Raw genomic sequence first — 13,994 nt, forward strand, 5'->3', positions numbered from 1 at the left:
CTCCCCCAGATTTTAAAAATCAGAGGTTTGTTTTTTAATAGACTATGCCAATATGTAGAATGAATTTAGTTACTTTCTTATATAACTTTTATATTCTCTCGATCCCTCACATTTGCTTTTTTGAGGGGGGAGCGGTGACTTCTAATCCTTGCTTTACTTACTTCTGGCATTCTGTGGAGACGACTTGGGACCTCTCCCAGTGGAAGGGAGAACCCGAAACAGTGACCCCCCCCCCCCCAATACTTCAGCTAGAGCTGCTGGGTTGCTCGTGGTGCAGCCATGCACTCTGGAGTCAGATTGAGTTCTGATTCGAAATTGGCCTCTTCGTAACCTCTGTAAAGTTAAACATCCACGCCTCCATCTGTTCACCTGTAAAATGGCGCTGACATTGTATATTCCCCATTCCAATATATCATCAATTATAAGATGCATAATTCATTTAATAACTACTCTATAGGGGCTTGGTGAGGGCAGAGACACAGCTGCTTAGTTCCAATATATGTTCGCATTTCAGAAACAGTAAAACTTAGGAGATACTAATTCACAGAATCAGAAGTTTGGTGCTAATGCCTACATCATGGGAGTCCTGCAGGAATTAGATGAAGCCTCCAAGTGATTACACAGGGTCTGGTCCATAGAAAGTGCTGTTTACAATATGGGTTACTATTAATATTTTATTATATTGGGTTTACGACATATTCTTTTGTTTAGGAAATGGTCGGCCCCTTTAAAAAGTTTGAAAACCACTGCTTTAGGACAGCATTTGGCAGCAAAAGAGACCCCTGTTACAGTTTTTCAACTTCAAAGGCCCTTGATGGGTGTTTCTTTCTTACTGGCTCAATCTGAGATCGTCTCTGCACAGAGACGTCATCTTCGTCGCTGGTGGGAACTCCTGTAATAACTCAACGATAGGAACTCCCAGTTAGCAGCTTTTAAAAAGCTCCTGAGCAGTAAGATTTTCCAGCTCAGACCATTTCTATATTTTGACGAGATGTAAAAAAAGGATTTGATCCAATCTGGCACCTAAAACCCTACCTAAGTCTGTTTTGGAGGGGAGTTGGTGGGCAAACATATGACACAGTTTTAATTATGAATCAATCTGTCAGCTATAAGATTAAAAATAAATAATATGCAAATAGCTGTCTTCAAGAAGGAATCAGACATTCCGGTAGGACTTCAGCCCTGTGTCTTTGTAGCCTGATGCTCCACATCTGGCTGGTTTCTTCACCCCCCAGAGTGCTCTTGAACATTTACCTGGTAACCTTCTCTCTACTGGTTTTCCCGTCAGGTGTGAGAGGTAAAGAGTTCTTGCTCAGAACTGTCAGGTTTCCTTGAAAAGCAACATATAACCCCAAACAGATCTCCCCCCCCCTCTCTTTTTTGGACACTGACAGTAGATCATTTTTTATATCCTTATTTCCTCTTAGAACTGCATCACGATCTCTTATCTGCAAAAACAGCATAGAAGAGCGCTCTGTTGGCCCTGCATTAGGAAGCTGTCTCCCTCCTCTTCTCACTGCTAAGATGGAGTCAGCCTTCCAGTTTCTCTTCTTTACCCTGTATCCTTGGGGTTGGAAGGTTAACAAACTCAGAATGAACATACCATTTGCCCTTGAGGTAGAGAGGATACACCCACGGACACATGGGAGACCTAAGAATTCTCTTTGCACATTCCTTGGTTCAGCATCACAGATTTCCTATCACAATACTTTAAAACATTTTTTTGAATCGTGGAGACCATTAATTTTCTGCCCGTGTCCGAAGTCAGTTCAATATCTGTAAACCCAATAATGTGTGTGTGTGGATGTGTGGGGGGGTGTCTAATGCTAATACTTAATACCCCAACGCCAGCACCTCAAAATAAAATCACAAGCTAAACATATTATGGCTTGGGCAGAAGGAATATATAAGAAGTCTGGATGAGTTAAAATGCTTTAATGAGTGTTTGGGTGCTTCACACAAACACGTAAGCCTCCTCTTGACAAACAGGCAAAATAGAGAGGGTAGAATATAGAACCAACAGCCACAGACTGTAAGTAGAAATCAGAGATGTGAGACCCCTTGAAAACTGGATGACAATAGGAGACTAGAAGGATGACTCTCACTCCAGTGGGCCCATCGCAGATGAAGTGACAATCATAATCTTGGCACATCATTGAGCTTTTCAAGCATTTCTTCCTTAGCACTTTATAATCTTTTTTGAAGGGAGAAGAGTTAGCAGAAATGGGCTAATAATAAATTGCAATTTTCCCCCCATAAATCAGAGAAACAGGAGTGAGAACCCAAAGGCTCAGGTATATCTTCGAGTGGCGAGTAAATTATTTTGGCCACGTGTATATTATGTGAGCAGATTTTCTGTAGTCTCTTTGCTCTGCAAGAGGCACCATGATAATCTTTAAATTGAGGCATTGTCTTGGTCATTAATTTTTTATCCCTTGTATCCTTGTATTCCACAGGCTACATTAAGGTAGAGCAGTGTGAAAGAACATTCAAAACATTAAAAAAAAAAAAAAAGAAACAGGAGGTAGTAAATACAGTATTTACCTCCATATCATAAATGAAGACCCCAGCCCTGCAAAGTTCAGGATTTAGGGCTTCAGACTCCAAGCTCCAAGGCCAGCTTGCCTCTGTTTTTTTTGGTCGGGGACGGGGAGGGACATTAGAAGGAAGCATAATAGTTAAATGGAGGCATTTACAGTCCAGGATGAAAACTATCTTAAGGAATGGCTTTATTACATATAAGATGGAGACCAGTTGAACTATTGGGCATCGTTTATTCCTTATTTCTGCTTTTAGGAGATTTAACCATGTCACCCAAAAGGGTGATCCAAGGATCCCTTTGAACCATAACTGCCCACTAGGAATGACAAACTTAGAGTTTTTCACCCCCATTTTCCATGATAAAGAAGGAGTCCTAGCTAAGGACCCAACCAGATAACCTTCATTCCCCATCTTGTAACCAACGGTGCATTAGGAGTTAACAGGGCTTTTGACATTAAAATACAAATTACTAGACCACTTAACTACATTAAAAGCTTATCAGCTCAGTTAACAAAATGAAAAGCTCTGTTTTCTGAACCACATTGCACAAATGTCCTTAATTGATGCTCTTTAATTCTATGTGCCTGGGAAGATTTTTAAAAAATTGATAATCAAAGGGGGTTAAAATAGGGAATTAGTCATGGAAAGAGTGGCAACACTTCCTAAACCAAGTCTACTCTAGGTTTGGAAATTGGAAACAATTAATAAACTGTAGGCTTCAAGGCATTTCCTTTTAATTTACTTCTTTTTGTTACATAAAATTTAATTTACTGCCTGTGTGCCTCATTCCAACTATTATTAGAAAATTGCCCTTAAACTTCGAAAGTCTTACATACAATAGCTCTCTGCAAGCCTGATACTGAACCTTGGAAAAGAGAATAGGGAAGCTAAATGCACTGAAATCAAAGTCATTCTGCCATTGAGCAGGGAAATAATTTAGCAAAGCCAGATTAAATCTCTCAATAAAATGACAATTTCATATACATGCCTTCCCATTTTTTGATAGCTAACTGTATAATAAAAACCATTAAAGTGATGCCATGGCTCAATGTTTTCAGGATTATTCTGAGCTTCCTTTAAATTTTTCCCTTTTGTTGCATGAAATTAAATTTATTGCCGAGGTATTAAAATAACTCTGTGTCCTTCTTAGTCAGTCCTCCTCGATAAGAACTTCATCTTGCTTTCTAAGACTATCTCCGGTTCTAATGTCCTGTGGATGGTGCCGTCTGTTTAATTAGCTGATCGTGATGCTACTCTCTGAGATGCCTGTCCTTGGCTTGCATTTTCCACATTATATTATCGTCCATTAACTTGATCCCATTTCAAGTTGCCGCTTCCATACGACAGTCACTTTTGACAGATCTGCTTTTGCCATGTCTTCCAGATGGTTCCTGAGGGAGAAAGAATCAGAGACTTTTCTTTTTCCGCCACAGCATATGTGTGGTAGTGCTGAGTGGGCGGGCATGGGAGCTCGGCTTTGGCAGCCGGGGTTGGCTGAGCAAACGGAAGTGGCACGTGCATTGCTAGTGTCACGTAGGTTCTAAAATCAATGGCTCTAGTAGCAGTTCTCATTTCAAATGGACTTGCTCGATGCAGAACTGGGTTCCTTGCCTCTTTAGGTAATCACAGACCTGGAGGAACAGCTAAACCAGCTCACCGAGGACAATGCTGAGCTCAACAACCAAAATTTCTACTTGTCCAAACAACTCGACGAGGCTTCCGGCGCCAACGATGAGATAGCACAGCTACGAAGCGAAGTGGACCATCTTCGCCGTGAGATCACGGAGAGGGAGATGCAGCTCACCAGCCAGAAGCAAGTAAGGGCAGTAAGCAGTGTCAGGGATCCCTGGCACACTTGGATCCCGTTAGAGTGGGCACCTGGTATACCTCTCCTAAGGGATCCGAGACTGAGCCTTGTCTATTAAATGGGCTCTTTTTCATCACCATGTCTGTTTTGAGGGCTTGGGGGTTTGGAAAAAGTAGCTTTTAGAAGTGTGTTGTCCTCTTCATTTGGATTTTTAAAAAAGTAAAGATAAAATAGAATGTTCTGGGAGGCTAGTGCGAGTCCCTTGATTTTTTTTTTTTTTTAAGATTTTATTTATTTATTTGACAGAGAGAGTGAGAGAGATCACGAGTAGGCAGAGAGGCAGGCAGAGAGAGAGAGAGGAGGACGCAGGCTCCCTGCTGAGCAGAGAGCCCGATGCGGGGCTCGATCCCAGGACCCTGAGATCATAACCTGAGCCGAAGGCAGGGGCTTAACCCACTGAGCCACCCAGGCGCCCTAGTCCCTTGATTTTTAAGCGTAGTCTCTTCCCCCTTGGCTTGCTTTGGGTTCTGTCTTCAAGGTGGTGGCAGAAATGGCCCTTTATCCAATCCTGTCTGGTCCCCTGGGTCTATAGAAGAAAGAGATACACTGTGTTTCAGACTGTAGTTAGAAACTTGTGCTTTTCTGACACTGATCCAACAAAAGTAACATCCAGGAAATCCTCATTTGATACAAGGCGCAACTCAGTGGTACTGATTTGCAGACGATGGAGGCTCTGAAGACCACTTGCACGATGCTGGAAGAACAGGTCATGGACCTGGAGGCCCTGAACGACGAGCTGCTGGAAAAAGAGCGGCAGTGGGAGGCGTGGAGGAGCGTCCTTGGCGACGAGAAGTCCCAGTTTGAGTGTCGGGTTCGAGAGTTACAGAGGATGCTGGACACCGAAAAGCAGAGCAGGTGGGACTACCTATTTGTAGAAAGCCATTTGTGGGATCACCTGAGCATTAGGAACAGGGTGACCAACAGTCCCAGCTTGCCCAGGACTGAGAGAAGTTTCTAGCATACAAGAGTTTCAGTGCTAAAGCTGGGAGACTCTTGGGCAAACCACGGTGGGTTGGTCATCCTAGTTGGAAATATGGCCACTGTCCCTTGGATTCTGTGTTGAAAGCTGGTGTCCTTTTACCCCATGTGGAGACCTGGGAGTCAGCAGGGCAAATAACTTAGTGCTTCCTTGGCAGAAACTCTTACCTTGTGTTTGTTATCATTGTGACCATGTAGCAAGACCATCTCCATTCTAACCCTGGTCCTGTGTACACCAGGGTTTCTCAACCTCATCACTATTGACTCTTTGGGCTAGATAATCCCTTGTTGTGGGGGCTGTGTGTGAGCCTCGTAAAATGTGAGCCTCATCCCTGCTTTTACCCACTAGATGCCAGTAACAACCCCTTCCTCACATTGTGACACCAAAAATGTCTCCAAACATTGTCTGATGTCCCAGGGGGACAGCATCAACCTTGGTTGAGAACAACTTCTCTACAAGAATAGTTGAGCTTTTTTCTTTCGTGGTAGGAAATAATAAGTTCAAGCAGGATCTTTCCTCTGCTTTCCCACTTCCATTTCCAAAGTCAGAATCCTCTTCCTACTGGGACCATGATAGTGCAGGTCACATACTTCCTACCCCTGGGGGGTGCCTTTCACACCGCAGACATGGCTGATGGGAAGATTGGTTATGACAGCTGTACAGCTGCAAAGTGTTTGGTTCTAACAAAATGGGTCTATTATGACAGTTTACCAGCAGATAGAAATAAATGCTCTTGAAGAATAGGTCTCATTTCCAGTGTGCACGCAAGAGTTAGCTCATGACTTCATGTGTGCACAAATGAATTGTATCCTTCCTTCTTAGCCTCACTCATATCACCTTCCCCTGAGACTGACCTTCCTGGGATACTCTGAACTCCTTAACTGAGATAAACTGTGCCTAGAAACGCCTCTCACAAAACATTTAGTTGGATACCATCGGACTCATTTTGGCATTTCCCACATCGACTTGACCACAGTACGGTAGACTCAGCCAAATGTGTTGGATGTTTAATGTGTGCTAAGTCACTTACACTAGAAAAGATTGGAGGCAAAAGATGAGACTCCTTCCATTTCGAGAGACACTGGTAGACCTACTCATATTCTGGATATCCTTCCACGCAGTATTTGCTCAGGTGACGGGCTGCCGGTTTAAGACCTCCTGTTCCTCTTTCCCCTGAGCCTTCATGGTATATTCCAGTCGCTTTCACACAGACCCCCTCCCTTCTGCCCTCAAGTGCAGCTCCTCTCCGAGCTGTTTCTAGAATCCCTCAGAGACCAATTTGAGGGTCGGAAGCTGACTTCAGCATCAAGAAACATGCAACTCCACATGGAAGGTATAATTATGGGCTGTGCTTAGGAAGACATTTCATGTATACTTTCAGGGACAGTTGTGAAAGATCTTGGCTTTTCTTCTCTCCCCCCACCCTCCCCGCCCCTCTATTTTGGTGTTACGTGGGATACCGAGATGAGTAAAATATAATTCTTAATTCTTCTACTCAAGAGGCAAGTCTCATGGGGAAGATGAATTATGCATTCGGGTATTTACCACCTCAAATAGAGAGTGGGGTGTGCCAGGAGAGGAGTACGTTTATGCTTTGGATCTAGAGCAAGGAGAGCTTCCTTGCAAGAGGAGATATTGAGCAAGGTTTTAGGAAGAATGTGGTCTTTCGAGTTCATCCTTGAAGGCTGAGTAAGTTTTGGGTTTGCAGGGTAGAGGAGGTAGGGGAAGTAGGGGAGGAGAGCGCGGGCCAGTACAGGAGACTGTATAAGCCCAGGTATGGAAGGACCAAAGCCCAACACTTAAATGGGGAATGGCAACAATTTTTCTACTTAGTTCTTGTTTTTTCTATTTTCTAACCTTATTTATAGATAGATTCATCAGATTCGAGTTTCAGTTTCCTAATGAGCACCCCAAACATATAACTTATTGCTTAGACTTTTAAGGAGAAGAAATGTTTCCTTGATTGAGTTTTCCTGTGGTCCCTCAGGGAACCTCATTCCATTTCTGCTCCCAGGGGAGGCTCTGACAGTCTAGCTACATCCCATTCAGTCCAGTTGTTTTTGGAAAATTGCCTTTTCCCCTTCAGCCTTTCCAAGTGAGTACTCATAGGAACTTTAACTATTAAGAATATTTTTACCCAAGGTCTAAAGTGGGTCAAATCTTCGCTCTATAAGCAGTCAGAAAGCAAGACATAATTTGGAACTGGGAATCTGGGTTGGGCCTCTCTCCAGCCGGTAGCCTGTTTGGTTGCTTATCGAGATCAGAGATGGGCTCGCTTCCTCCTTCTGGACTGGTGACTGGGGGGCTTCTGAAATGGGCCTGTGCTCTCCCGGCAGGGCGCGGGCCGACCAGCGGATCACTGAGTCCCGCCAGGTGGTGGAGCTGGCAGTGAAGGAGCACAAGGCTGAGATCCTTGCTCTGCAGCAGGCCCTCAAGGAGCAGAAGCTGAAGGCTGAGAGCCTCTCCGACAAGGTCAGCGCCCATCCCTTCTGCTTTTAGGAGGACATCTTCATCTTCTTCTTGTATTTATTTATTTTTTATTTTTTAAAGATTTTATTTATTTATTTGACAGACAGAGATCACAAGTAAGGCAGAGAGGCAGGCAGGGAGAGAGAGGAGGAAGCAGGCTCCCTGCTGAGCAGAGACCCCCCGACGCAGGGCTCGAACCCAGGACCCTGGGATCATGACCCAAGCTGAAAGCAGAGGCTTTAACCCACTGAGCCACCCAGGCGCCCCCATCTCCCTCTTTTAGAGGGCATAGTTGACCCATGCGCAGGTGCAATCCACGGTCTGCATATTTCATGAATGCACATTTACTCTGTCCTGTCAAGTCACAGGGTCAGTCTCCACATGGGACCTCCTGGGTTGGCGAGAGCTTGGGAGGTGTGGTGGGGACTGGTGTGTCACAGTCTGTCGGTGACTATCCGGGCCTCTGAGGTCTGGATTCTGATCTGGCCACACTGCTTTCTTGTTTTCTGGCACCTGATTTGAGATTTAATCTCTGGGTTGGATGCAGGCTTTAATGTCGAGCATTCTTGGGAAGTGCTCAGCGGCAAGGACTAATGCTCCTTCCGTTGCTGCCACAGTGGACAGCCTGACCTCTCTCTGTTCCGAGGCCAGGGCCACAAGAGAGTCTGATGGCCATGTGAGTCCTCAGTATTCTATGTTGGAAATAGGCACGTTCTGTGTTTTGGAGGTTTATCTAAGTCTTGAAAGAGATTTCAAATAGATGCTCCAGTGTTCCAGATAACAAGAATGCAGATCAAAGAAATTTCATGTATAGACCCAGGCTCACACACACACATGCTTTTTCGTAAACATATGCATAAAATAAAGCAAGAATCTGAATTTCGTATTTTGTGTAACTCTTTGTTATTTCATGATTATAAAAGTAACTATTTGGGGTCACTGTGGCAGATCTAGAAACCAGGGAGAAATAAAGGAAAAGATGACTGGCAATCCACCACTGATCTATCAGAATAAATTTAGATTCTTATTATGTAAACAACTTTATAGCTTTTAAAAAAAAACACCGTAGAACTAGGGGCTTTTCCTCAGTTACTGATTGATCAGTGTTTTGAATGTGTAGTTCTAAAAAAAACCTCAACAACACAGAAATATCTATTTAATCATTTAATCATTCTACTTGTGTTGGAACTTTGAGCTTCTTTCAATTTTCTGCTGTGGTGTTATAAATCTTTATGGATACCCATGATTATTTTCTTACAAAAATAAAATTTCACAGAAATAAAATTATTGGATTCAAGGCTAGAGCTTGCCACTCAGGAGCACTCTGGAGTTCCTTGATACTGGCTTTTTTTTTTTTTTTTTTTTTTAACCCATGAGGAAATTAGTATATTATTTAGAGGTAAAGGAACCCTTTTGTGATTGAACTTGAATATTTTTTTCTATTTGATTGTTCTTAGAGTATCCATAGCAAAGTTCTGCCCATCCTTTAAGATTCCAGACATTGGAGCGCCTGGGTAGCTCATTTGGTTAAGTGTCTCGCTCTTGATCTCAGCTCAGGTCTTGATCTCAGAGTTGTAAGTTCAGGCCCCAAGTTGGGCTCCACGCTGGGTGCAGAACTCAATTTAAATAAAAAACAAACTGGACTCCAGACATTGATGTAATCTTTTCTAGACAACTGGTAATTCAGGAAGACTTTCTCTTCTCCATACCCCTTTTATCAAAAATATTATGTGACAAAGCAATCCTTATTTGTGTACATGTCTAGTTATGGGCTGCTCTCTGCCTTTGGACTTTATATAAGATTCTTAAGAGAGTTCGTCCATTTTTTCATCCCCAAGAGCCCTGATATAATGCTGTGCAAATAGTAAGCATTCAGCATTTGATTACTTAATTAATTTCAGTCAAAGTGATCATCCTTGTCTTAGAACTTGTCTAAGGCATGTGACCCATGCCTTAGAAATAACCCTATCCCCATATAAGGCTTAGCTGTGACATGGACCTTTGTGTTTTACTTTTAGAAAACAATAATTTATTTATTCATTCATTTATTTTTTGAAAGATTTTATCTATGAGAGAGAGAGAGAGCATGGGCATGTGAGAATCAGCATGAGTGGGGAGAGGGGCAGAGGCAGAGGGAGAGGGAGAAGCAGACTCCTTGTTGAACGTGGGGCCCAATCCCAAGACCCTGAGATCATGATGTGAGCCGAAGGCAGGTGCTCAACCAACTGAGCCACTCAGGAGCTCCTAGAAAACAATATTTATACTCTGATCTTCAGAACCTGATTCTTTATATTTGAAAATTTGTGGGTATTTGCAAAAGTCATCAGCATCTAGCATTCCTAAATATGATATTATGGCCAATTTTTCCAAATGCCCAGCTCAATGACCTGGAGAAGAAACATGCCATGCTTGAAATGAACGCCCGCAGTTTACAGCAGAAACTGGAGACTGAACGGGAGCTCAAACAGAGGCTTCTGGAAGAGGTGAGTCTGTGACACCGGGCCAGGTGGAATTCTGAAGGTGAAAATTTGTTGTGTTAAGTGGTCAGATCCAGGTCAGACATCATTGTTTTGAAGTTTGAGTTTTCAAGAAAGAGTAAAGTGGTCACTTAATACTTTTTTGAAGGCATTTACCATGTTCAAAGAACGTGTCACGAAGGCCAAAAGATCTTTGTCACTTGCATCTGCTCACGTGGTGCTTAAAAGAATGTTGAGCACCAATGAGTATGCGCCAAATGGAAGTTTGTTAAATAGACAGACGGGTGACTGAAAACTGAATGAAATTGTGCTTTTAGAGTTAATATCTAAGGTATATTCGGTTTTCGGGCTGATAAACATCTGTGCACATTGGCTTCACGCACAGGGCAGGGACTTGGCCAGATTTATGCTACGTACTAAATGTCATGAGGACTTTTCATCATCCATTTAATTCAGTTAAAAAAAAGTTAGGCCCTGCCTTTGAGACATAGAATGGAAAGCTCCTGAACCCATCCCTTATATTATTTCCTGGACCTTTTAGCAGAAATCTGAAAGTCTCTCTTTAAGTTGATGACTACTTCCCACTCCCAACCAAAGCCCTCCCTTATATGTTGAATCACTAATGATTCTGCTTTGTTCATTAGAACTGACCAACCAGGACAAATATACTTTCTAAAGACATTTAATGAGAAACAGGACTCCAAGAGTATTCTGTTTAGCCCATAGTGAACCTGATAGTTCAATTAACCACCTTTTCTGGTTAGTTGAGGTTTTATTTTATGATGCCTCCCAAAGGACCCTGCTGATAGAAATAATATTGCTAAGCTATTAACTTTGAAAAGTGTGGTGAAAATTTCGTAGGTGCGTATGAAATATTTTACAGAATGAGACTGTAAAAAAAATGGGTGGGAGTTTGGGAGAGTTCTGGAGATGGATGACTGTGACAGTTGCCTAACACCGAACATGTCCTTGGTGCTGGGGAACCATCCACTTAAAAATGGTTAAAATGGTAAATTTTATGTATATTGTATCCCAACAAAGATTTTACAACAAAATTAATCATATACACACAGGGAAGTTCACCAAAGGCAGGGTTAAGAACGCTGTCATAAAAATTTAAAGATCTACCTGGTGGTCAAGTAAGGAATGATGGTCTTTTATCTGGAATGAGTAGACAAATGCCCCCACTTAGGCACATGTTGGAAACAGAACAGAAATCATCAGTGATGTTGCCTGGTCCTATTTTCCTTCCAAAGGAAGAGAGTTGGTTCTGACAGCTCGATGCTTTGGTCCAAGGTTACATGGTGACTCAGTGACAAGTCTTGGAATAGCAGGCTGGGATCCTGATTCAGTCCCCTCCTTCTCACTTCCAAACGACACGAGAACATTTCCAGCTTCCCAGTCTGTGCCTCACAGATAGAGTTTTGAGCACAGACATCTGGCTGACACTGAGTTTGAGGCAGATTTCACTGACAGTTGAAACCATTATGAAACAAAGAATGATATTTATCGTTCAGGATGTGGCTAGGACCCCTGGGCCTGCTGCGCACTTTTTTATAACCATGTGACCAAGGGCTTAACCTGAGTGTTCTTTTTTTTTTTTTTTGATACTTTTTTTTAAAAGGGGGGACACCTGATTAATCATCATCACAGTGAAAATATAAAACATTTTCTTCATCCAAAAAAGTTCCCTATGCCTCTTCTAGTCAATACCTTCTCACCCTGGCCCCAGGAACCCACGGATCTGCTTGATTTTTGTCACTACTGATAGCTTTTCTTTTCTAGAATTTCCTAGAAGTGGAGTCATACTATATATACTCCTTGTATCTGAATTCTTTTTTTTTTTTTTTTAATTTTTAAAGATTATTTTAGAGAGAGAGTGTGTGTGAGTGGGGTAGGGGCAGGGGGATACGGAGAGAGAGAATCTCAAGCAGACTCCCCATTGAGGATGGAGCCCAACTTGGGACTCCATTTTGTGACCCTGAGCTTATGACCTGAGCTGAAACCAAGAGTCAGACGCTTAACTCACTGAGCCACCCAGGCGCTCTTCGATTCTTTGGTTTAGTTGAGCATGTTTTTTGGGATTTATCTGTGTTGGTGAATGCACTAGCAGTTCATTGCTTTTTATTACTAAACAGTATTCATTGTATGGGTATACCATAATTTATCCGCTCCCCTGTTGATGATCCTTTGAATAGTTTCCAATGTTTAGTTATTATACATAAATCTGCTGTGAAAACTTGTGGGCAAATCTTTGTGTAGATATGTTTTCATTCCTCTAGAAGGAGCATTGCTGGATCCCACGTATAGGTTGATAATGAAGTGGTTGTTCCAGTTTGCACGCCCAACAGCAGTTCCAAACTGTAATGCTTGGCATTGTTTAGTCTTTCTAGTGTGTCAATTACAATATCACATTGTGGTTTTAATTTGCATTTTTTTAATAATGAAAGATGATAAGTATCTTTTCATGTCTTTGTCATTCATATATTTTCTTTTGGGAAGTGTAAGTTCAAATCTTTTGGGTAATTACTTCTGAGTAAAGTTGTTAGGATTTTTATTTATTTATTTATTTAAAGATTTTATTTATTTATTTGACAGACAGAGATCACAAGTAAGCAGAGAGGCAGGCGGAGAGAGAAGAGGAAGCAGGCTCCCTGCCGAGCAGAGAGCCCGATTGCGGGTCTCAATCCCAGGACCCTGGGATCATGACCTGAGCCGAAGGCAGAGACTCTAACCTACTGAGCCACCCGGGTGCCCCTTATTTATTTTTTATAAAGATTTTTATTTATTTATTTGACAGAGATCACAAATAGGCAGAGAGGCAGGCAGAGAGAGAAGGAGGGGAAGTAGGCTCCCCGTGGAGCAGAGAACCCGATGTGGGGCTCGATCCCAGGACCCTGGGATCATGACCTGAGCCCAAGGCAGAGGCTTTAACACACTGAGCCACCCAGGTGCCCCAAAGATTTTTTGATACTAACTCTTTGCCGGATATATGGATGGTAAATCTTTCACCCAGTCCGTAGCTTGTGTTGTCTTTTAAAACAGTATTTTTCCAAAGTGCAAATGTTCTTAATTTTTATGAAGTCAGATTTATCAGTTTTTTAAAAATGGCTTGTTTTCTGTGTCCTAGTTAAGAAATCTATGCTTACCCTAAAGTTGAAGATATTTTCTTCTCTCTGTACTCCTAGAAGTTTTATAGTTTTAGCTTTCATATGGAGATCTAGGATGTATTCTGAGTTAATTTTTATGTATGGTATGAGAGGACAGGTTCACTGTTTTCCATAGAACTATCCTGTTACTCCAGTACCATTTGTTAAAGACTCTTTTCCTTGTTAAATTTTCTTCCTTCCTTTCTTTCTTTCTTTCTTTCTTTCTTTCTTTCTTTCTTTCTTTCTTTCTTTTTAAAAGATTTTATTTATTTATTTGACATAGAGAAAGAGAGCACAAGCAGGGGGAGAGGCAGAGGGAGAGGAGAAGCAGACTTCCTGCAGAGCAGGGGAAGCCCGATATGGGACTCGATCCTAGGACTCAGGGATCATGACCTGAGTCGAGGGCAATGGGTTAACCAACTGAGCCACCCAGGTGCCCCCCTCGTTAAATTTTCTTTTTACAGAGTCATCTACATGTCTATCCTTGTTCTGTTACCAGACCATCTGATTAT

The 13,994-nt window shown here is 42.3% G+C and overlaps 1 protein-coding gene across 1 annotated transcript in view; it reads left to right on the forward strand.

Annotated features, from left to right (window-relative positions):
* CIT (citron rho-interacting serine/threonine kinase) overlaps nt 1-13,994 on the forward strand; it is a 162,176-nt gene that overhangs the window by 115,523 nt on the left and 32,659 nt on the right. Inside the window, 4 exon segments of the mRNA XM_032876169.1 lie at nt 4,161-4,358; nt 5,070-5,263; nt 7,724-7,859; nt 10,235-10,339. Coding sequence (XP_032732060.1) covers nt 4,161-4,358; nt 5,070-5,263; nt 7,724-7,859; nt 10,235-10,339 — 633 coding nt within the window.

This window comes from Lontra canadensis, unplaced genomic scaffold (genome assembly GCF_010015895.1).
Source record: "Lontra canadensis isolate GAN:19392208 unplaced genomic scaffold, GSC_riverotter_1.0 scaffold58, whole genome shotgun sequence".
Taxonomy (NCBI): domain Eukaryota; kingdom Metazoa; phylum Chordata; class Mammalia; order Carnivora; family Mustelidae; genus Lontra; species Lontra canadensis.